The following is a 23,901-nucleotide window of genomic DNA, read 5'->3' as shown; positions in this document are numbered from 1 at the left end:
TATTTAGACCTTCTATATTTCTGCTTATTTTTGTCTGCTGGTTCTAGCAGCTTCTGAAAGGAGCATGTTAAAATATTCAAGTGTATTTGTTGATTTGTCTCTTTCATTCTCTCAGTTCTTGCTTTATGTTAGAATATTTATATATTTTAGGTTACATTGTTAGGTACATATAAAAGTTCACATCTTTCACTCTTGTTTATTTTTCCAGTATGTATCATCCATTGATGTCTCTTACGATTTTTCAAAAATCTTGAATTCTGTGTTATCAGATATTGAGATAGATTCTCCAGCCTTCTTTTGGTCCATATTTGCTTAGGATATCTTTCTTCATACTCTCTCTTTCTCTCCCTCTCTCTTTTTGTATTTGTTTCTTGCTTATATCTAATTGGAGAGTCTTTTAATTGGCAACTTTAATCCATTTACACTTATTGAAATGATTGTTTTATTAGAAATTATTTCTAATATCTTATTTAATATTTTTCTCCTTACTATACTTCATTTTAAAATTTTTTCTCATTTCCTGCTTTCTAATAGATAGATAATTTTTTCTCATTTAAAACAAATTATATTTTTGTTGTTATTGTAGATACTCTTAAGACCCAAATTTGTGTTTATGCTCATTAATTTGTTAAATGTATTAAAGTCTGTATTTATTCTGTTATAATACAAACACATTAGCAGTTTACATATACCTTGGGTCTCTCCCTTTCTTCCCAGCCCTCATCCCAGTTATGTTGCTGTTGTCTAAGATTTTAATTCTGGAGTTTTTCGGCCAGGCACGGTGGCTCACGTTTGTAATCCTAGCACTTTGGGAGGCTGAGGCAGGTGGATCACTTGAGACCAGGAGTTCAAGAGCAGCCTGGCCAACATGGTGAAACCCCATCTCTACGAAAAATATAAAAATTAGCCAGGCCTGGTGGTGTGCACCTGTAATCCCAGCTACTTGGGAGGCTGAGGCAGGAGAATTGCTTGAACCCAAGAGGCAGAGGTTGCAGTGAGCCAAGATTGCGCCATTGCACTCCAGCCTGGGTAACGGAACCAGACTCTGTCAAAAAATAAAAAGAAAAAAGAAAAAAAAAGAAAAAGGAATTTTAGCAGTTCTTTTCCTTTCTTTTTTATCCTTTTTAGACAACAAACTTTACTATGTTATTTGACTAGCCTTATTTACCATATATCTTATTCTAAAGGATTTATCTTTTTATTTGAGAACTTCCCTGATGAATATTTTTAGAGTGAGTCTTTACATGGCAAACCTTCAGTGGCTTTGCATGCCTGAGAATATTGTTATTATACTCTCACATTTGATAAATTTATGTTCAAAGTTCTTTTCCTTCTATATTTTAAAAATATTAGTCTGGGCATGGTGGCTCATACCTGTAATCCCAGCATTTTGGGAGGCTGAGACCAGTGGATCATTTGAGGTCAGGAGTTCAAGACCAGCCTGGCCAACATGGTGAAACCCCATCTCTATTAAAAATACACAAATTAGGCCGGGCGCGGTGGCTCACGCCTGTAATCCCAGCACTTTGGGAGGCTGAGGCGGGTGGATCACGAGGTCAGGAGATCGAGACCATCCTGGCTAACACCGTGAAACCCTGTCTCTACTAAAAATACAAAAAATTAGCCGGGCGAGGTGGCGGGCGCCTGTAGTCCCAGCTACTCAGGAGGCTGAGGCAGGAAAATGGCATGAACCCGGGAAGCAGAGCCTGCAGTGAGCCGAGATGGTGCCACAGCACTCCAGCCTGGGTGACAGCGACACCCTGTCTCAAAAACAAGAATTAACTGGGCGGTAGTGGCATGTGCCTGTAATCCCGGCTACTTGGGAGGCTGAGGCAGGAGAATCGCTTGAACTGGGGAGGCGGAGGTTATGGTGAGCCAAAATCGCGCCACTACACTCCAGTCTTGGAGACAGAGTGAGACCTTGCCTCAAAAAAAAAAAAAAAGAAAAAAAAAATTCATGTTAATCTCATCCTTCTTTCTCTTTCTCTCTAAATTATCTTAGAGTTTGTATTTAATTTTAATATTCTCAAGTTTCAATATGGCATGTGTTGGTGTGGCTCTTTATATATCCTGTTTGGTCCTTTATAAACTCTTATTATCTGAGGTCTTTCATCTCTTTTGAATTCTGGAGAATTAATGATCAATTTTCTTAAAATATTTCCTTTTCTTTTATGTTTGTTTTTCTCCCCCTTCCTCTTCCTTGTTCCCTATTATCTGGATTTTGGAACCTCTGCTTCTATTTTCTTTATCTCTCTACTCTCTACTTGAATTCTTTTCTGCTTCTTTCTGGAAGCATTCCTCTCGCTGAGCTTCCTTTGCATTGCCCTGTGTTTGTTGTTTGTTTGTTTTTGTATCCATCATGCTATTTACCCCATCTATTGTGTTCTTTATTTCAATCTTTGTATTTTTCTTCTTAATGTTTTCTTTTAGTTTGTATTAGTAATCTCTTCCTTTATCCATTGGAGGATATGTTATGTTATTTTTGTTATGTTACGTAAATTTTTCGGTCTGTCCCAATAAGTCTGCTTCATGTCATATAATTCAGTGCATTGCCCTTCTCATAGTAGTGGTACTTACCTAGTTATTTTGGTTTGAGAGCTCCTTTTACCAGGGATGCCAACTTCTCTGCCTGGGAATTTGTACCGGACAAGGGCTAAAGCCCAGGCCACCGGTCCTGTACCTCTGAGGGATTTAAAAAAAGAAGGGAGGTGAGCCTCAGTCATCCCCAAACTACTCTGGTCCTTTTGCTTTGCTGCCACTCCCCCAAATGGCTCCTGCAGCTCTGGGGTTCATCTTTAGACTCTTACAAAGCAGCAACACTGGGAGGAGGTATTCTCCTCAGGTTGTAAGAGACCAGCTGGGAGGTTGGAGGGGGTGGGCTCCCCACTCAGCCAAGCTTTTGCCTGCCCCAATAATGATATTACCCCTCCAGCTCCTGACTCCCCATAGCCTGTGCTTTTTGAGCCAGTTTCTGTAGAGAAGAGGGGAAGGGGGTGGCAGTGATCCTCCTCAGGCAATGCTGGGACAACATGGTTGGCATGCTTTAGTTTGGTTAAGTGCTATAATGCAGGTCCTTTGGGGACATGGTGAAGTGGCACCGAGTCCAGACTTCGGATTGGGGCATCAGGGAGGACATGGGATGTTTGGGAACAGAAAGAGATTAGAAAGGGGATCTTCGTAACTGGTAACTGGAATGCACGGGGGAAGTCCAGAGAGAGCAGCAGGGAGAAGATTACTTAGGACTTGCGAAGACAGCAGTGGAGGAAACAAGGCCTGCAGCATCTAAATGCATTGGCTCATATTTGAGAGATCGTTGTTCAGCTTGGTGTTGGCAGTCAGCACTTGAAGATGTGTGTCACTTGGAGACTCAAATGGAAGGAAGAGATTGCTACCCAACAGCTACCTGTCTCTATTCCATCATCACTCTTGACCAGATTGCCTCACTTAGCCAGGACAGCTTTGGGGCAGTGGGAGTCCAAAACCTGAATTTTGTGCACTGCTGTCTCTGACTACTTCCAAGATCTTTTGTGCTCCCCCACCTTTGATAAAATAATCCTGTCATTTGTGATGGCTGCAGCAGCTGCCAGGCTTTTCTGCACTTTCCTTTCTGCCCTTCAAGCCATCAAGCCCTGACTGCTGCAGACCTGCCTTTACCTGCAGCATATCTACCTTTCTTCACATTTTAGAGCAGCTACCCGTAGTTAGTGTAACTGGAGCAGCGGGACTTATGCCTTGCTGTGAAGCCTGCAGCCGTTACAGAGGTCTTCAAGAAGGCGCGTGCTTACCCCTTCCAAAATTATATTTCTTATTAAGTATATTTTTAAAGAAAGAATTGTATAGGGCTGTTTTTCTTCTGTGAGGTCTCTATGGAAGATAAATGGAGTGGGTGATGCTCGGGGGGTAACAGATTTTAGGTAAAAAAAAAAATGGTGCTGTGGTTTAGAAAGGGATGCTCTGTTGCAGGGGTTGGTGGTACCCTGATTCCCGTTCCCTTAGTGGGATTTGTATTGATGCAGTGGGTGTCTGGGGAGTGCTGGGGAGTTCATTTCTTGGATTGATCAGTAGAGAAATATTTTGTCATGGACCCAGGGAGCTGTACCCTCTGCCCCTTCTTTTGCCTGTGCCGTTTTTAAAAAAGATTAAAATGCCATGTTCCTCAGATCATGACTTTATATTAGAAGCTCTTGAATTTTTTAACCTAAATGGAATGGGAATGAATATTTGATGACCATTAGTTAGGAAATCAAAAGGCTTATTTTTAAAAAAAGCTCAATGTATTGAACACAGTTATTATTATTTTTCTCTATCAAGATATGAATATTGGGAGTTCAATTTTAGAATCTTTTTATTTTGTAATAATGGTAGACTTATAGGAAATTGCAAACAATGCACAGGGAGGTCCTAGGGATGTGGTTAATTTTTGAAAAACACAAAAATAGCTTTACTGTATTTTCTGATTATGTGTAGATGATAAATGGCCCTTAGAAAAATTCCAAACAGTACAAAACAATGTATGTGGAAAGTGAAAATTACTTGATATCCTATGAGCTGGAGATTATTATCATAACTGATATTTTTGACTTTTCTTCCTTACATTTCTTCAGACATATATAAAGACACCTACATCATTTGATATAAGTAGTTGTATCAGAAGCATACGTTTCACAAAAGAATTCTTTTTAAGTAAGAGAAAGAAAAAAGAAAATGTTTCCTTTGGAGCTCTCTGCCTCGGCTGTCAGCCCTAACTTTTGATGTTGTATTTATTTGCTGATCTTGTCTCCCCTCCTGTGTCTTTTTTTTTCTAAGCTGCAGACAAAAGGATAGTACGGTGCACACCCCCATGCCCTTTACCTAGATTGTGAATGGTTAATACGTCGTCTTCTTTGCTTCCCCCCCTTTACATCTACAATTGTGAACAATGTTTTTGATAAACCATTTTAAAGTAAGTTGCAGAAATCCTGACACATCACCCTGCAATACTTCAACATGCAGCTCCGAAAAATAAGGACATTCTTCTTCAAAACTAAATAGATAATGAGTGTGTGGATTTCTTCAATGTGTCGTAATCCACACAGACTGCTCAAATTATTTCAAATTTAGCCAGTGGAAGATGACTCAAGATAGCTCCAGGGTGGAGTGAATATAATAGATAGATATTTACCTAAAACTTTGGGTACAGTATATCAAATCAGAGTCCCAAGACTCTGGCATCTCTCTTAGAGTCTCAAGTTCTTCATCTCAAAATACTTCTGATGAAGGCACTGTGCATCTTCTCATTTCATCCTAGCAACTGTTATTATCCCCACTCTACAGATGAGGAAATTGAGGTCCAGGGAGGGTTAAGGGAGACCCAGGGAGGTCCAGGGTCACTCAGTGAATAAATGATGGAATGAGATTTTGAAACCCAAAGCCTATGGCCTTCACTGCCATGCTAATAATGTAGCGTATGTGTGACTACATCAGTCTCACCTCGGGCAGACTTGCAGAAGGAAACATCAGCTTGGAAAAATTACGGAGGATTTACCTATTTATCTTCTCAAAATTACTTTCAGAAACTACCCTCAGGGGATTAGTCAGAGTCTAATTGCTTAAATAAAAATAGTCCAGGAATTATTCAATAGACGTAAAGAAGTTAAGAAAAATTATTTTTGGCCAGGTGTGGTGGCTCATGCCTGTAATCCCAGCACCTTGGGAGGCTGAGGAAGGAGGATCACAAGGAGTTCAAGATCCACCTGGGCAACACAGCAAGACCCTGTCTCAATTTTTTAGAAATAAAAATATTTAGGAAAAATTAAAAAAAAAAAAGAAAAAAACATCAACATTTTTAACATACATTTTTTGGGCCAGGCATCGTGGCTTATGCCTGTAATCCCAGCAGTTTGGAAGCCTGAGGCAGGCAGATTGCTTGAGCCCTGGAGTTTGAGACCAGTGTGGGCAACATAGTGAGACGCCCGTCTCTGTAAATTTTTTTTTTATTTAAAAAATTATACAACCACTTTTAGACAAATTGAAATGTATGGGAAAAAAAGATCCTCGGCATCTCACCTATAGTCTTCCCAATTACTTATGACATGTTTGTGAGTCTTTTTTTTTTTTAAATGTTTTTTCATTCATGTATGTTTACTTAGATGTAATCAGAGTGTCTCTAAAATGTTGTCTCTTGCTTTTTACCTAGCAATCAAAATATAATTTTGAACTTCCATTATATATATATATATGATCCATTATATAAATATATAAAATATAATTTTGAACATACTAGAACTTCCATTTCCTTAAGAATTGATTATTAATTTTGTTAGAAATACCAAAATTGTTAGAAATAGATAATCGGTGCTGCGAAGGAAAGTCAGCACGGAGACAAAAGATTTCTCAGCAAGGCCATCTTTACTTTCTGCAGAAAGGGTGCTCAGTTGCATATGGAACAATGGCGAGAGCACACCTAACAAAGGAAAAGCAGACATATTTATCCCTTAGGCATTTGGGTTGTCTTTACTGCTGTGTCCTGCATCCATTGGCTGGAGTGGGGCCTCACAGCCTTAAACTGATACCCGATTTGCTAATAGCCTAAAACTTTCCTAAATAGTTAAGTGCAAGGAAGAACAAAGAAGTTACTTATGAAAGGTTTGAGGAAGCAATAACATTTCCAATTAAGGAAGGGGCATAGACTGTGAGCTGGAACGTGCCTATGAGCACGTCCAACAGTTACATAGAATAGGACTTAACAAAGCGTTACTAGCACAAAGCAAGGAGGCTTGAAGAAAGTCTTTAAAAGAAACTATTATTTCTAACACTTATGATTTATTCTTTAACAAGAAGGGGAACTTTGAAGAGGAAACTTTTGACTTTCTACAATTTTTATTCTATTTTAAAAAGTAGTCAGGATAAACATGTAACAAGTTCTCAGGGGAAAGGGTGGTCTGGGGGAAGGCCCGATGTGTAAATAGTAACTCTGTAAGGGTAGGGGACTACACAATGTACAGTGGAAGCACAGAGGAAGGGCAAATAATGGTTGTATCCTGGGGAAATAGTTACATAACAAGGTGAGATTTGAACTGATTTTTTTTTTAAAAAGCATGGATATGACTTTACAGAGGATGGAGAAAAGGATTCCTGTAAAAGGGGAAGAGTGCACAAAGTCAGGGAGGTGGGCAGTCACCTTGATCTGGCTGGGTGGGGGCAGTTGGAATTCAGGAGACCAGAGGGACTTAGATAACCAATGAGATCGGGCAGGTGGGCAGTGGCTAGATGGTGGGTGTGGGTCTAGATTGCTGTGTGAAAAGGGGTAGTTTGTAGACTAGAGCTATTAAAGCCATTGGATAATTTTGAGCAGCAGCCTTCTTGGGTCTCATTTGCATTGTAAACAGTTCCCTCTGGTGGCAGTGTGGAGGATAGATTGCATCTGAGAATGACAAGAGTCCAGAAAGGGATGTGTTAAGAGGATATGGATGGCATCAAGAGAAATCTGAAATAGGGGCTATGGTATGTGGTAAGTTTACACCTTTAGTATACAGATTACAAGAATGTTAGATGTATTAGCAACTTCTAGAAGTAGGTGACATTTCTCCTGGTTAACATCCGGGATAATGTCTAGAGAGGCATATATGGTTGTGCAGGTTGCTCACTGCACAACAGTGTCCGGCCAAAGGGTGGGGGTGAAATCTTGACCCAGTTCTGTTTGCCAAGCCGCAAACCTAATGGACCATTTCCACCCAGAGGAAGTTCTATTTTCTAAATTGCACAAAGGCAGTATGACTAACAGCAGCCCCTATAATATCCCCAATAGTAACCTCAAACCCTTTTTGAGGTTAGGCCTACTTTTATTCTTTAGAATAAGCAATGAGATAAAATATCAAGACACCAGGAGGCAGAGATCAGCCCAAATCCCCATTATTCCCTCTACCAACGACAGTTTGTCAAAAACACAGATTTCTGGGCACTATCCCCAGGATTCTGATCCAGAAGTCCAGGCTGGGGCACAGGAACCTGCATTTTTTAAGAGACACAGTAGCTGAGTCTGTTGTACATACTTTGTTAGACCTAAGCATTATAATTTTGGGGGACCGTTCATTTACAGTGTAGTAGTAGTATTATTCAGGTGTGAGATACTGGTTTTCACGTGAGGTCTTTGGTTAGTTGTCCAGTCAGTACAGGCTTCCTTGTGGTTTATTTTCACTTTTTGAGTTTTTGAATTGTTTGTACATTAAAACTAGACTGATTATTACCAGGGTCATTTCAGCCCTTTCAATCTGCTACCCCCTATCCCCATCATCCCTTGCCCCTGGGGTCTTTTTTTTTTTCTTTTCCATGATAAGCCAGAGTCCATGATCGAATCGATGGGAGAATAAAGTGATATCTTTATGTGCGGTTAAACAAGTTTTTTCCTAGAGTAACCGTGTATTGTCTTAGGAGTTTATGCCCTGAGTTCATTCACTTGAATAGTACTGTCACTATCAACATAAAGTTGGAATGTTTGTTTCTATTAATCATACAGTGGAATTTAAATACAATATTACTTTTCTCTTTTTAAAAATGTACTCTACTTAGAACTATTTTGGTGGAAAACTCTCTGCTCAAGGGAAAATGCCTTGGATTGAATATAATCATGAAAAAGTTTCTGGCACAGAATTCATAATTGACTTTCTGGAAGAGAAACTTGGAGTGAATTTAAACAAAAACCTTGGCCCTCATGAAAGAGCCATCTCCAGAGCGGTGACCAAGATGGTGGAGGAGCACTTCTACTGGTGAGTCCCCTCTGGAGTGTCCCCGTCCTTTCGAAGTAAGCCCCAAGTTCTGTTTCACTTTGCAGATCCTCTTTATCCCTTTTCAACAGTTTGCTACCTTAACAGTTTCGGATGAAATGAGTGGCTCAGTCGTCAAAGTTGTTATGACCGTTAAGTTTCTGGTTACCTAGACCAGGGGTCAGCAAACCATTTCTGAGTAGGACCAGCCAGTAAATATTTTAGGCTTTGCTGGCTGTACGTCTCTTTTGCAACTAGTCAGCTCTGCTGTTTTATCACAGAAGCAGCTATAGAGAGTATGCCAACGAATGAGCATGACCGTGTTCCACTCAAACTTTATTACGGGTACTGAAACTTGAATTTCATTTAATGTACCATATCCTTCTTTTGATTTTTTTCAACCATTTAACAATGTAAAAACTTCTTAGCCTGTGGACTATAATTTGATGGGCCTTGATCTAGACTAGGACTTACTGAGTTGAGGAAGATAGTTCAATTGATTGGACTCAGGGCTTTTTACCAATACTGTATAAACTGTTGAATTAAAGTAATATTATGTCAGAGACTCAGAGGAGGGAATGGAAGACTAAGTCAAGATAAAATTCCTAGAGTCAGTTGTCCATAGATAACAAGAGCTTCTCTGTATTCCAGGAGTAAAGCGTACTACTCCTTTCTGGATTTTCTTTGGCTTGATTGCAAAGTCCTAGGTTGTATTCCCCAAGTTTGAAGCGTCACACGAGTTGATGAGTTTTCCCTGTTCTGTTTTTTGTAGCCTCGAGCTGACAGTGGTACCACGTGAGTTAAGCAGATATGGTTCTTGCTTTACAAACTCATTAGTCATCTGGTTTTTAAAATTTTTCTTTCATCCGTTTTCTGGAGTTTCTGCACCTTTCTCTACACCCCAATAGCTAGAGAAAGTTTCTCTTGATTTCTGCAAACTTTATCTTTTTCCAAAGATTGAATTAAGAATTGTTAAGCCCACCGTTTTTGGCATTGATTGTTATCTGCAGGCAGTTGCTGGCCCAGTAGCTTTTATTAAACCTCTCCCGCTGAGTGATACCCTCAGTGTGGGGTTGATTGAAGAAGATTCTTCCTCTTCCTCCTCTCCCTGTTTCATTTATTCCTTCTCTTTGTAAATGGAGAACTTGCTGTTCCTATCTCTCGGATTTTAAGTGACCCTCTTCTTTTTCTCCTTTTACTTTTGATTCTTGCCCAGTTTATTCCAGGGCTGACCTAAGCTCCACTTCTACCCCCTCCTTGCTAAAGTGGTGATAGAGTGGGGAGCAAGGAGGGGGCTGGGGAGACGCTGGAGACAGGGGTACAGATCAGTATGGAAGTAATCAAACTCAGTGTTCATGGAATGAACCTGGTCTTTTCCTTGTAATAGTGGTGGGGAACTGCTGGGGCTCCCCTCCCAAAGTGTGCAGCAGTCACAGTGGAACCAGAATGCATGACTGCGTCCGACATGCATAGCTTCCAGGAAGAACTTAGCTTCTGAGAAAAGCCTCGCGAAGAGCCCATCACACTTGCTTACTAGGCTCCAGTCAGTTCTGCCGCTATGAAGGGAAAGGAAGGACCCGCACAAGGCCACTTGACCCATGTGCCTTCCCTCGACATCAGCCCTCCAAGGCACTACATCATTTGATTGATGGGCCCATTGATTGCCAGAGCTGTCGCTTTGTTAGCTGTCTGAAAAGCTGAAAGCCATACATTTTAGTTGTCACTTTGGCTACGACTCTTTGATTTCCATAATGGTTTAGAAAATATGTATTCCCATTAGAAAGTTTTTGACCCAGCAACATTTCCAACTACCACACATGACTACTTTTTTGTTCTGTGTGTGTGTGCATATCATTTTATAGAACTCTATTCCCTGCTAAAAGTTCATCCCTGCCCTGACCTTTCCATCTCTCCCTTCACCAGCCCCGAGCTGATACTCCATGTGGGGTGGAGTGTGGGCGGGATGAGGGGTGGGGGCGACAGTTGGGAAGTGTTACCCCATGGGAAAGGATCTTAATTTTGTGGACTGCAAATTCCCAAAGGCTTGGGGATCTGTTTGGGTCATATGTAGACTCTTCTAAGGACAATTTTATTTCTCTAATTCACTGTTTAATTTGAAAAATGTTGGAGGAGTTAGCTATTATTTCTTGCTTATGTCTTCTCAATGGTTAATTTGAGGAAAAAATAGTGAAGGTGGGAGGAAAGGTCTTGATTGAGATATCTAATAAACTTTCAAAGCAACACTGCTAATTCCCACAGTTCCATTTAGTCCCTAGTAGTGGAAGGAAAAACAAATCTGTTTCTTAAGGTTCTCAAGCCTTTAGCCAACTTCTTGCTTTGGGGAAACCCTGAAGAGACTTTTAAGAGAGCTCTAAATCCCAATGGAGAAAAGAACCTCCTTTCCCCATGCCCCGGGCAGAGAATCTTCAGATACTCTTCCCTCAGGCGCCTCCCCTCCTCCCCTCTTCTGGTTCCAAGGCCACACACAAAATGTCTACCTGTGGAAGCTGAGGCCCCGCATACAGTGATCTGACCAAAATATGTAGGAAAATATTACAAGTATGAGCTTTCCATGATCTCTTGTTAAATTCTAACAGTCAGTGAGCTCCTAGGTTGTGTCTATACTCACAGAGCCAGGAGAGGAAATTTAATAAACCTACCTTGTTTGACTCAATAGATTCAATTATGTGGAGTTTTCATATGTTTATTTTGGCCTGAAACCTTAAAAACACCCCAGGCATGATTTTATGAAAAGCAAAGGCAATGGAAAGCTAGCATTGTTATGTTACATCACATAATTCCGAAATTGTTTTAGGTCTATTCAAATAAACACACTCAACTCTAAAGTGGCTTTTCTTCCACTTGAAATCTATACACTGATGTCCCCCTTGCATTATAAAAACTATTATTGAAGATCATGAACACAGTTTTTAAAAATCCCCTTTGTTCTACTGAATGCTTAAGTACAGAGAACCTGGTGTAAAGGGAAGTCAGCTTGACACAGGGTCAAATTACTGGAATGAAACTGATTTTGGGTAACACACACTACAGCTTCTTCAGTGTGACATACTGCCCCCTTGTGGATGTCAGCGAGCGTCTTCAGCGTCTTTCAACCCCATATGAGTATCATTTTCAGACTATCTAGTTATTTATATTTTCCCCCATAAAAATATAGGCATTAGGGCCAGTCATGGTGGCTCATGCTTGTAATCTCAGCACTTTGTAAAGCTGTGGTGGGAGGACTGCTTGAACCCAGGAGTTCAAGACCGCCCTGGGCAACATGGCAAAACCCTCTCTCTACAAAACAGCCAGGTGTGGTGGCACACATCGGTAGTCCCAGCTGCTTGGGAGACTGAGGCGGGAGGACCTTTTGCGCCCAGGAGATCAAGGCTGCAGTGAGCCGTGATCGCGCCACTGCACTACATCCTGGGCGACAGAGTGAGACCATGTCTCTAAAAAAAATAACAAAAATTAATTGTTCTAATGCCTGTGTGTGTGTGTGCACACGCACACACAGGCATTAGAACAGTGAATTCAAGCTCGCTTCTAGGTTGGCCATAATTTTAAAATTTTGAGTGTAGTTCAGGAGATGGGATACTTTCATAAATTGACTTAACCAAGAAGATCTTTTCTAAAAGCCAAGAGACTACTCTTTCTGATTATAGCTTGGTTCATATGTTCTCCTTTTCTTTCTTTTCTCCCCACCCCAGTTTTAGATGTAGTGAGGGCCCCTGTTTGGAGGGGTTGATCTAATGCTTGTGAAACTTGGTGAAACTACAGAAACATATCATATGCTCCTATATTCTTGAGTAGATTAATTCAGAGTATAAGCAAAAGACAGCAAGGATGTAGCCCTATGCAGAGAAAGGCATGCTCATGATTTGGAAATCCAGGTGTTGATACTCAGTCTTCAAATTGTAGTTTGTTATGGGTTCCCACTTATAAATATTCATTTCTATCATAGGCCAGGTATCGAGTTATAAAGCGTGATATCTTCATTAAAATATCAGGGGCTAGCTTCTCTTTGACTGTTTTCTTGTTCACCTTTAAACATTTTTGAGCAGGTTTTATTCCTCTGTTCTAAGATAGTCTTTTAAAAAATCTCTTTGACCCCATTTTTGCAGAAGAGATTAGATACATTCGTTGTGATAAGGAAAATGAGTATTTCAGCTTCTTGAAACAGATTCTCAAAATGATAGATTAATTGTTTAGCCTTGTCTGCTTTCCAAATTGACCCTCCCTGTCCTCTCCTGTTAATGATTCATGATTCCTTTTGCAATGGGCCTCCTCCCAGTGGAGAGTGAAGAGCCGTGGATTTCAAGAGAAAATTGACAGCCCCTTCTTCATTTTCCATAGGCACATCTCTTTGTCTCTTTTCTCATTTTTCTATGTATGTGTCATCCCTTAGAAACACTACTTAGCAGTAGCTGGCTCAAAAGCAAAGCCTTTTTTCGTTTAATCAATAATTCATTATTTCTGCAAACTTAATGAACGACTGTTAGTGGCCAGGATGGTATGTATACCTGTTATCAAGTGACTCAAAGGCTGGAGGGAGACATCAGGCCTTTGCAATGGTCAGTGCTGGGGGAGGGTTTGAAGAACCAAGGAAAGGCAGCCAGCTACTACTGGAGAGAAGCGGGGAAGGCTTTGCAGAGGAGGTATTGTCAAAATGGAATCCAAGGACAGTTGGAGTGGCAGATGAAGGGGCTGGTGGTAGGGAAAGAGTAGGATGTCTAGGCAGAGGGAGCAACATCTGCAGAAATTTAGAGGAAAGAAGGCAGCATTTGGGGAGTATATTAGGCCGTTTGGGCTGCCATAACAGAATACCTTCGACTGGGTGGCTCATAAAGAACAGAAGTTTATTTCTCATGGCTCCAGAGTCTGGTGAGTCCATGATCAAAGCATCAGTAGATTTGGTGTCTGGTGAGGGCCAGCTTCCTGGTTCATAGATGGTCATCTTTCTCACTGTAACCTCATATGGTGGAAGGGGCAAGGCAGCTCTCTGGGGTCTCTTTTATAAGGGCACTAGTCCCATTTATGAGGGCTCCACCCTTATGACCTAATCATATCCCAAAGGCCCCTCCACATACCAACATACTAGGGGTTAGATTTCAACACATGAATTTTAGAGGGACATGAACGTTCAGTCTATAGCAGGGAGGTTCATGTAATTCTCTATGGCTTGTGCATAGGGTGCATGGGAGTCAGTGCTGGGAGATGGGGCCCGAGAAGGGCCAGGTCATAGAGGGGTTAGACTGTAGGGAGAGGGGCTGGCATGCCATGCAAAGGAGCTGTGGGGAGTTAATGAATGACTCTAAGAAGCATTAGTGTTAGGATTAGGTTCGTGTTGAGGAAGCTCTTTGTATACACTGGAGCAAATGGATTTCTGAAGGGCCTTGAGGGGATGTCAGGGGACCTGGTAGGAGGCCATGTTCCTTGTAGTTAAGAAATAATGAAGGGCTGAACTGCAGTGTTTATGGAGTTGGAGAAAGGGCAAATTCACAGGGTGACTGGCTGTCAGGAGTGAGGGAAAGGGGGCAGTGAAGAATAACTCCTGGGATTCTGGCTTGGGCGAGGAGAATCAGGTTTGAATGGAACAAAGATGGTGAGTGCAGTTTTGGAAATGTTGGTTTGCAGTTCTTGAGGGTCATCCACATAGGATCCGTGGATCTCAGGAGAGAGGGCTGGATATGGGAGACATGAGTGTAAAGTAATAGTTGTGAGTTAGATGGCTCCAGGAGTGTGGAGTAGGAAGATAGGAGGAATGAAGATAGAGATCCTGGGAATATGTAAGGGGTGGAAGGAAAAGCAGTAGAGTCTAAGCTAAGGGGGTGTTCCAAGAAAGAGGCCAATAGTGTCAGATACTTTAGAGAGTGCGAGAATATAGAAAGATGGTTTATTTAGATGTTGCACTGTTGACTTGGACAAGAGTGATTTTGGTGGAGTAGTTGGGATAGAGGCTCCAATCATGTGAACAGAGTTTTCAAGAATCTTGGCTGTGAGAGGAGGTGGATTCTTGTTTGCAAGAACATGGAAACATATACCATGTGATGTCTTCTATGTGTAGTGATTTAGGAATCTGTGAAGCATCTATTTTCTTTGGTATTTAAAGTTTATACACATTTCACTGGCCTCAACCCTTAAAGACCTGCCTGACCCTCATTTACTTCTCTTTCCTGACACTGGTCGATCATAATTGGACACAGAGAGTGAAAAGAGAGGAAGAAAAATCAAGAGCAAGATAGAAGGAGAAAAGAGGAAGACCAGACAGTTTCTGAAGTTACTTCTAGCTGTGAAATTCTGAATCAAGCCAGTGTTTCTTCTTCTGTGTCCTGCATTCAGCCTGCTGCAGGTAGAGAACCCCACACCATTGCACTGGCGGAGACCCCTCCCTGCCAAGAACAGAACAGCTGCCTCTCCCTTCGTGCCTGCTACTCCTAAAACTCTCTACACTGCAATGTTTTCACCTTGTGTGCGCGCCCTCATTTCCCATGCTACGGAGGAAGCTGAAGTCATCAGACGGGAACTCTAAACTCTGTAACCCCTCACCCATTACAACACTCTGTCTTTCTGAAGCGCAGAGAAAGATGCCCCTACTTCTCTCCAAGCTGCCTCTTTCAGCCTGGCCTTCACATCTTCTAGCTTGCCCTTGAACTGTGGTTTCCTCAACACTCTAGAAACTTCCTAAGGAGACCTCATCTCCTCTCACAGCTTTTAAACCACCCCCAGCATGCCCTTGCTACCAGTTCTCTCTCTGGAGTCTCAACCTATCTCCTGAGTTCTCAGCCTTCTAGATATCTTCACGTAGGGGTTCCATGGGAGCTTCAAATGCTACAGGTTAACTAATCTTTCATCATCCAAATATATTCTACCTTGTACAATTTAGTATTGGTTAATGGTATTACCATCCACTCAAACTATCATTTTAGGAGAAAATGCCTAATTTCTCCTTACCCATAAATCTTTACATCCGTTGTAGTCCAGTAGACTCTTTTCCTTCTGTCGCAGTGTTTCTCCTATGGATTCCTTCTACCTTTGCCTCACGCAGTGCATCATCTCTTGCCTGGTCTGGTAACTGGCCTTCGTGCCAGCATTTTCTCCACCTTCCAGTTCTTCCTTTACATTGCCACAAATCTGACTGTGGTTCTTGTCTGTTCAAAGCCTCCCAGCAGTTAACCTTTGCTTTCGGAATAAAGTTCAGCTCCCTTTCCTCAGGCCTGTCCTGACTGGCCCTTGCCCTCACCTCCAGCCTCACCTCTTCCAGGCTTCCCCAAATGCAGCCTGTACCCATGTGCCCCTTCCAGAAGTTCTTGCAGTTCGTCAGGCAGCCGACGCTCTTCATGTGCACACCTTCCCCCTCTGCTCTGCCCGGTGAGCTCTATCAGTTACGCTTATGATCAAACCTGTGTAATTTGTCTACAAAGGATTTTTTTTCCCCTTCTAACCTGTCAGCTTAGAGCCACACATTCCGCATTTTTACACTTTAGATGCTTTTCGTATGCTATTATTACTTGATCATGTTCAATTTAGAGTAATTTAGTTTTATCCTAAGACCATTGACTTCCAAAATGGTAAAAGGTTGTGTAACTCTTTTGTTGTGAATTTAGACCTAGTACAATTAGAGTCAAAGTGCTGAATTATTCTAATGGAATGTGAAAATTGCCACCTTAATTACTGCAGGTGTGAAAAAAGGAGTAAGTAGGAAAGCATTTCGTTTCCATGTCTATATAGAATTTACTAGAAAAAATGCGAGATATTCTGTATTGAAAGATCAATGGAATGCTCTGACTATACACATTAATTAGTCACTATTGTGATGTACTTCTTCCTGTTTTGGGGAAAAACTATTTCTTGATTCTTCAGTACTTTATTTTGAGAGACTTACTGAAAGAGGCACACAAAGCTTTCTAATCAGATTTGTGGGCATTCTTTTAACAAGGTAGTCAAGAACAGCTATAGCTACCACACAGGGAGTATGTTGAAATTGGCTGTAAGGCTTTTTGGTAAAAATCAGGAATCCAACAGTTTTAGAGAAATCTATTCCTTATTTTTATTTGTTTTTAGAACAGAGAACCCTTACAGAACAGAACTATATAAAATGATCAAAATGCCTTTTTTTCCCCTTGAGGTGGAAAACAGCATTTCATTATAGCTGTGATTTACTATCATTCCTTGAGTTATCTCTCAAAATATTTTTCAGCCCTTTGATTTTAAAAAAACAAAACAAAACAAAAAAAACGTAAAAAAACGCAGCATTCTGGCTGTGCCACTTTCCAATTGCATGAATTTCTTTTTATTTCTAAATTTTTATTTATTGATTGCAGTTTGTCAGGCAGCCGACGCTCTTCATGTGCACACCTTCACCCTCTGCTTATTGATACAGTGGTCCCACTCTGTGTTATTCAGGTCGGCCTCAAACTCCTGGGCCCAAGCGATCCTCCTGCCTTGACCTCTTGAGTAGCTGGGACTACAGGCATGTACCACCACACCTGGCTTCTGAATTTTTTGAAGTGGCCTTTACTGCTGTATCAGCCAGTACTAAGAGTAGAGGTGAATGCCAATACATCTTTTGTTACTCATCAGGGAGGAAAAATGAAAATGTCTTATGCCAGTACTCCCACACAGCTACATTCTGTTCAGCCTTTGGTAGAAAACCCTTTGAGTTTCTATCTACCAACACTATTAGCCATAAAAAAAATTCTTGCCATTTGGAGAATAAAATCAGCAAAGACCTGGGTGTGGTGGCCAGCAAAATATTTGAACAGTGAACAGCTGCTGGCCCCTCCATACGGATCACACTGTTTTCAGGAGCACCTGAATGAGCAAATTTACCACTAGGATCACTTAGACAGGAAAAAGGATTCAGCCAAGTTCCATTGGCAGTTGTGTTCCCTTTAGAGTTCTCGAGAACAAACTGAGGTAAAGAGTTGATTTTCTTGGAGAGCAAATCATTTGCATAATATTTTAATTTATAATAAAGATGGACAGGTGCACTTACTCCCTAATGTGCTATCAAAAAAGCAAAAAGGCTGGGTGTGGTGGTGCATGCCTGTAGTCATAGCTACTCTGGGGGCTAACGTGGGGGGATCACTTGAGCCCAGGAGTTAGAGTCCAGCTTGGGCAACATAGCAAGGCCCTGTATCTTTTTTTAAAAAGGCAAAAAGGTTTCTTTCAGAAATTTCTTTCTTTTTTTTTTTTTTTTTTAACTCTTTTATATCATGAAATGTAAAATGCACATGCAGAGTATACAAAACAGAAATGTGCAGCTTAATTAATGAACACCAAGCATAAACCTGTGGAACCATCCTTTTGCTCAGGAAAGAGAATGATGCCAACACCCCTGTCACTACTGCCTCCTGCCCTGTACCCCAATGAGGGGTCACTCTCCTGACTCAAAGACTTTTCAAGTGGGTTTCTACTTGTTTCAAGTGGGTTTCTACTGTGGGGTTGTGTGAGAGAAGGCAGAAACATGGCACTGGGAGGGGAGGGGAGAGGTCTGAGGGTGGGTACCAGGAAAGATCTCATGACATCTTTATCTGGAATTTTTCCCATTTCTTCCACAACCCCTTAAGTCTAGGCATTGACTAGAGCCTGTTGTGATATCTGCCATGCAGATTGCTCTTGATTAAAGCTGCAGTTGTTCAGTTCCTCCAGAGTGTACTAAATTCTGAACGACTCATTCTAAAGTGACCCTGTGGAGCTGATATGTACCTGATGCACAGTAGTAACTTGTTTCCACACAATTCCAGGACGTTAGCTTATTGCCAGTGGGTGGACAATCTCAATGAGACCCGGAAGATGCTCTCTCTTAGTGGTGGTGGTCCCTTCAGCAACCTGCTGAGGTGGGTCGTGTGCCACATAACGAAAGGAATTGTGAAACGCGAGATGCACGGCCACGGCATTGGCCGCTTCTCCGAGGAAGAGATTTACATGCTGATGGAGAAGGACATGCGGTCTTTAGCAGGGCTTTTGGGTAATGTACCACACCTTCTATTCTATATTTGCTATTCTTACCTTTTGCATGATTAGTAAAGCACTGTTGGTTCACTAATTTATGTTTTAATTTTGGTTGATTTCTTTGCTTCCTTGTGTAGATTGCGGTCCCCACATTTAACCAAATCCTCTAATTTTCAAAAGCATGTGTCTTTCTACTTAATCACTGGTACTTGACTGTTTTTAGCATGGTGAGCCCGTGTGAAGAGAGTATGGAACGTATTTCAGCCTCACCACCTGGCTGCAAGTGATGCTGGCATTTCTGAATGTGCTGTAAGAAAACGGGGATTTTGAGCAAGGAAGCACTTCTGTTTATAAACAGGTCAGGGTCACAGGCTGCTTTAGGAACGCACTGCTCAGAGGTTCAACAGTGTACCCATTGATGTCAAGAGTTTGAGACCTGCTGACAGCGCCGATTCTGATCCATTCCCTGCATATGTGGAACATCTGTCATCTCCTCGCCCCTCTTAATCCTTTTAGTATTCCTAGTCCTCTTATTACGAGCACATTTTAACCCTGATTTTGTATTGATCACACACAATGATATCATTTTATTTGGGAAACCACTAGAAGAGAAGCACAGAGAGCAGTGCGTACCCGTGGGCTGGTGAGGATGGCTGGAAATAGAATGATGCACTCTTGGTCCCCTGGCTGGCTGAGGGGGCCTGGGCTGATGTGGTTCTTCACTGGGCAGAGCTTGATTCATAGCAATGACAATTTATAAAAAGATATTGAATTCGAGACCTTCTATGTGTGAAATAACGGCTTTTCCTGGGAGATAGCTAATGTACAAGGAGCCAAGTCCTCCATGTGACTAGGCCATCTGACCAGGTTCTTTGAGGGCTACTAGTTTTTTCTGCAGAAGGTGGGTTTTCACTGGCTCTCCCTCATGTGCAGTAATTTCCAGATTCACCCTCATCCTCATTCTAGAGCACATTAAGTACCTCACCTCTGCTAGGAAGTCGAGTTGAGAATTTGTTGAAGACTACCTCATGCCTTAGGAACTGGAAGCCATGCTGGGCAGAGGCCGTGCTGGGTATAACCTGTCCCTTGCCGAGTGACCCACTCTGACTGCATCTTTCTGCTCTACATTTCAGACAGCTGCTAGACCTGGGGTCCTTCCTTGAACCCCAGCCTGCAGAGGGCAGATCCCAGCACCACATCCAGCTCTTGGCTAGCTTCGTTACAGGAGCTACGTTCTGGGAGTGGGGGCTTGATACTGGCTGGACTCCTTCAAAAGCTCTGTCTGGCTTGCAGAATTGACATTGTCTAGGCCTTCTGTTGTTTTGCTCCACTGGGACTGGGTAGACCTACTTGATGTAGATGTGAATGGAATTAACCTCAAATTTGCCTCATTCCTTTGGAAACTTAATGCTGGACTCTTGGCCTCAGAAACCAGGCTCACAACTGGGCCATTTCTCCTTAACAGTGGCTATGTCTGTTCCTGGCTTCCTCCCCTTCCTCACTGGCCCATGCTCTTGTGAGCCCCAGTAAGCAAGGAATTGAGTCCCTGGAATTATGACAGAAATTATGCTATAAGCACTACACATCTTTAACAATTTTTAACAGTGTGGCTTTTTTTAACCAGAGAGGGGCGACCTTCACCTTTCTGGACGTTTCTGGTTGGGAGAATCAGGAAGCAGGGTGATACCAATAATAATGGTGACTGACAATTGTTTCTCTTGTGATTAACGATTTAGACAATGCTTTCTCCCCAGTTTTCAGGAGATGGGAGGAAAAGGAATTACTGATAGCTAGGTTGGATACATGATAAGTATTCAAAACAGCATCAAAAGTCTGGATGATTTTGTGGGATGAGAAGCTGAGAGGGCTAGTTGAAAAGTTAGCTGGTGTTATATTCTGTGAAGACCAGGGGGCAGTGTAGTTGTGAACTCTGTGATAAGAGAAGCACTTTTTCTATATTTGGGGAGAGAGAGGTTCTTGGGCTGAGTATCATAATTTGTCTTACTAAATGCCTCATTTCATTTACTGAATAAGTGAAATTCAAACTACCTCCCTGCCATCCCGACGGACATGGCTCATTTTTCATGCCCAGATGCCTAAGAGACTCAAAATTCAAAATTACTTTTTGTTGAAAAGCCCAAGATTTGGGGAAATAATTGTCCGTGGATGTATATCTGACTCATCAGGATACATTAGTTATCAGTGTTCCTGGTCTATCAACTTCAGTAATTTGAACATTTCCCAAGTGCCAGGAGCTGAGGAATATGAAGATGGGTTAGAGATTTCCTCCTGTCTCAATCAGCTTATAGTCCAGTGGGTGATGAGCCTGTAAACCAGGAGAGGCAAAGTACTGCTGATCCCTGGTGGCCTGTTTTCATATGGCCTGTGAGCTAATAATGGTTTTTACTTTGTTAAAGCGTAGGGAAAAAATGCAACAGAAATGTGCACATGAGGCCTGGAGAGCCTGAAATATTCACCATCTGACTCTTCACAGAAGTTTGCTGACCTCTGCTCCAAATGAGGAACTGCACAAGTCAGACTGGGGCAAGTCCCATGACAGAGACCTGTACTTGGTGCTCTGGGATGAAACAGCAGGGAGGACAGGGGAGGGCCATAGATGAGATGGCAGTGTGTTGGCCCAAGAAAGAAAAGCATTGTCCCAGTGAAGAAAATAAGGAAGGACTTTTTGGGAAAATCATGAGAAAAGGAATCCCAAGTGAGTGGCATTTGGGAATCATGGTTGAAATGAAGATTAAAAGATAGTTTGGGGGCAATCTTATAAAGGATAGTAATTACCATGCTAAAAGATGTGTACTTTATAATACAGAAACATGATGATGTTGCAGATTGCTGAGAGTAAGAGAGAAGGAGCCACATGTGTGATTTAGAAAAGCGGCTCTGTTGGCGTTGTAGGGGATGAATTAGGCCTGGTGGAAGGTGGTAAAGAGAGACAGGAGACAGGCAGCGAATAGCTATGGATGTAGTTTTAAAAATTGTAACTTAATTCAAACTAAAATAAGTGAAATTCAGACTACATAAAACATTAAACAAAATTAGCTAATTTTTATTTTCATATATGAAAAAACTCTACAGTAGAGTCAAATCAGGTAGAGTTAGGATAGAAAATATGCTTTTATGATATAAAATACATTAATAATATGATGAATAGTTAGGAGGATAGTCATAATTATCTCAGTAGTGGGAACACATTTGATGATGAAGTTCAGTGTTCATTCCTGATAAAAACTCTTAGTGAAATAGGACTCAAAGACTAGTTCCTGAACACGATGGAAGGGTATTATATTAAGCCAACAACTGGTGTCAGACTTAATGTTGAGTCACTCGGAGCATCCCCAGTCAAATAAAATATGAAACGAAGATGCCTGCTCTTGCTATTATTTAATGTAGTTTTGGGAGGGTTCTGACAATGTAGTTGTACAACATGAAAAAAAGATATCTTTATATTGGAAAGGAGGAGACAAAATTAGGATTTATAGAAATTAGGAGATCATGTCGCCGATATAATGAAGAATCAACTAAAATTATTATAGTTAACGAGAGAATTCAGTAAGTTTATGAAGGATGCAGAGCTAACATGTAAACAAGTTTTCTTGAGTATCTCAAATAACTAGTTGGAAAATATAATTTAAAAACATTAGAAGTATGATTTATATGAAATATTCAGGACCTACAGAAATAAAATGAAGCAATCCTAATAAAAGCACATTTTTTTTAGAAAATGGAGAGGTGTGCCTTCATTCTTCACTGACTGGAGAATGATGACTCCAGAACTCAAACCCCAGCTCTAAGACCTTGGGCAAGTCTCTTGACTTCTCTGGGCCTGAGTTTCCTTGTGTAAAGTAGGAACAGTAATGGTGAGAAGAAAAGTAATACATGCAGAGTGCTCTGAAAAGTGGTCGGCATGTAGAAGTGATCAAACAGCAAGCAAATGTGGAGAGCAGGCGTGACCAGTGTCTGGAAGGAGAGGTTCGTGGTGCTGTGAGAGCTGACAGCTGGAGGGTTTGCTTTTTAATTCTCATGTTCTCATGTTCCCCTTGGGGAAGTTGTGTGTGTTCACAGCAGAGAACTATGTGTAGTGGTTGCCTGACTGCCCCCACATGCCAGAAATGCATACACTGTTTATTTCTGAACACTACCAAAAAGGGATGAGAGTCAATAAAGAGCCAAGAAGACATGAAAATCAAAAACAGAAAGGTGAGGTTTTTGGGAACCAGTGTGGCTAGAGGCAGGAAGCCTAGTGGCTGGCATATGGGTGTGGGAGTCCTGGAGTCGGATCCCGGGTTCACATCTGGGGCGTAACTGCTTGCCAGCTCTTTGATTTCACACAAATAACTTGAATTGTTTCATTTGCAAAATGAGGGTCAGAACAATGCTTACATCACAGAGGATGGGGACTAAACGAAATGCTTTCTGTAAAGTACTTACTACAGGGCCTGGCACATAGGAAGTGCTAAATAAATATTAGTTATTCTCATAATCACTGTCACTGATTTTGTATGTAACACAACTTCATTGCAAACATTGTTATCTGGGAAAAATATCTATGTAACAAAGATCTTTTTTCTGATTTTAGAATTTATTATAGAAATTTGGGAAGGTTTAGAAAAGTATAAGGAAGGAAAATAAGTCACCGCAATTTCTAAAAAATATATTTTTCCCATCCCTCCCTCACTCCTTGTTGCTGTAATCTTCCAACCCATTGCTAGCAACTGTTACCATTTTGGTGCATATCTTTCCAATATTTTTATGCATAATTTTGAATCATCTATATATACATATTTGTACATATATATTTTCCATTTCTTCTATTTTTAAATATTCTATACCATGTGATTCTGTGTGCGGGGTATCACACTTGGTGCCAGGAAAACTGATAGAAGATTTATCAGACAAAATCCTGCTTTGTCTTTTGCCTTTTTAATATTTCTGTTATCAGTTCTACATAGATTACAGGTATGACCTTGAAGTGGATGGGAAATAAGACAATGAAAATTAGAATTGTATAGTTGTGTCCCATGTTAACACAGAGATCCCCAACTGTGGACGTGAGATACAAAGTATGAATGGAAGATGGACTCTAGTACAAAGTCAAAGGAACACCACCTATTTGACAGATAAGAAAAACGAGGCACAGAATGGTTGAATGACTTGCCAACAGTCACACAACCACTAACAAGTGAGG

General features: G+C 41.3%; 1 protein-coding gene across 2 annotated transcripts in view; it reads left to right on the top strand.

The window, feature by feature from the left end:
* Positions 1-23,901, top strand: part of FAXC (failed axon connections homolog, metaxin like GST domain containing) — a 72,007-nt gene that overhangs the window by 8,279 nt on the left and 39,827 nt on the right. For both annotated transcript variants that reach the window (XM_008007522.3, XM_008007523.3), the window contains 2 exons: positions 8,548-8,744; positions 18,491-18,714. In XM_008007522.3, the coding sequence (XP_008005713.1) occupies positions 8,548-8,744; positions 18,491-18,714 (421 nt within the window). The remainder of the gene's footprint in view (positions 1-8,547; positions 8,745-18,490; positions 18,715-23,901) is intronic.

The sequence above is a fragment of the Chlorocebus sabaeus genome, chromosome 13 (assembly GCF_047675955.1).
Source record: "Chlorocebus sabaeus isolate Y175 chromosome 13, mChlSab1.0.hap1, whole genome shotgun sequence".
Lineage (NCBI taxonomy): Eukaryota > Metazoa > Chordata > Mammalia > Primates > Cercopithecidae > Chlorocebus > Chlorocebus sabaeus.
The sequence above is the reverse complement of the archived record's forward strand: the minus strand, read 5'-3'. Positions and strand labels throughout refer to the sequence as shown.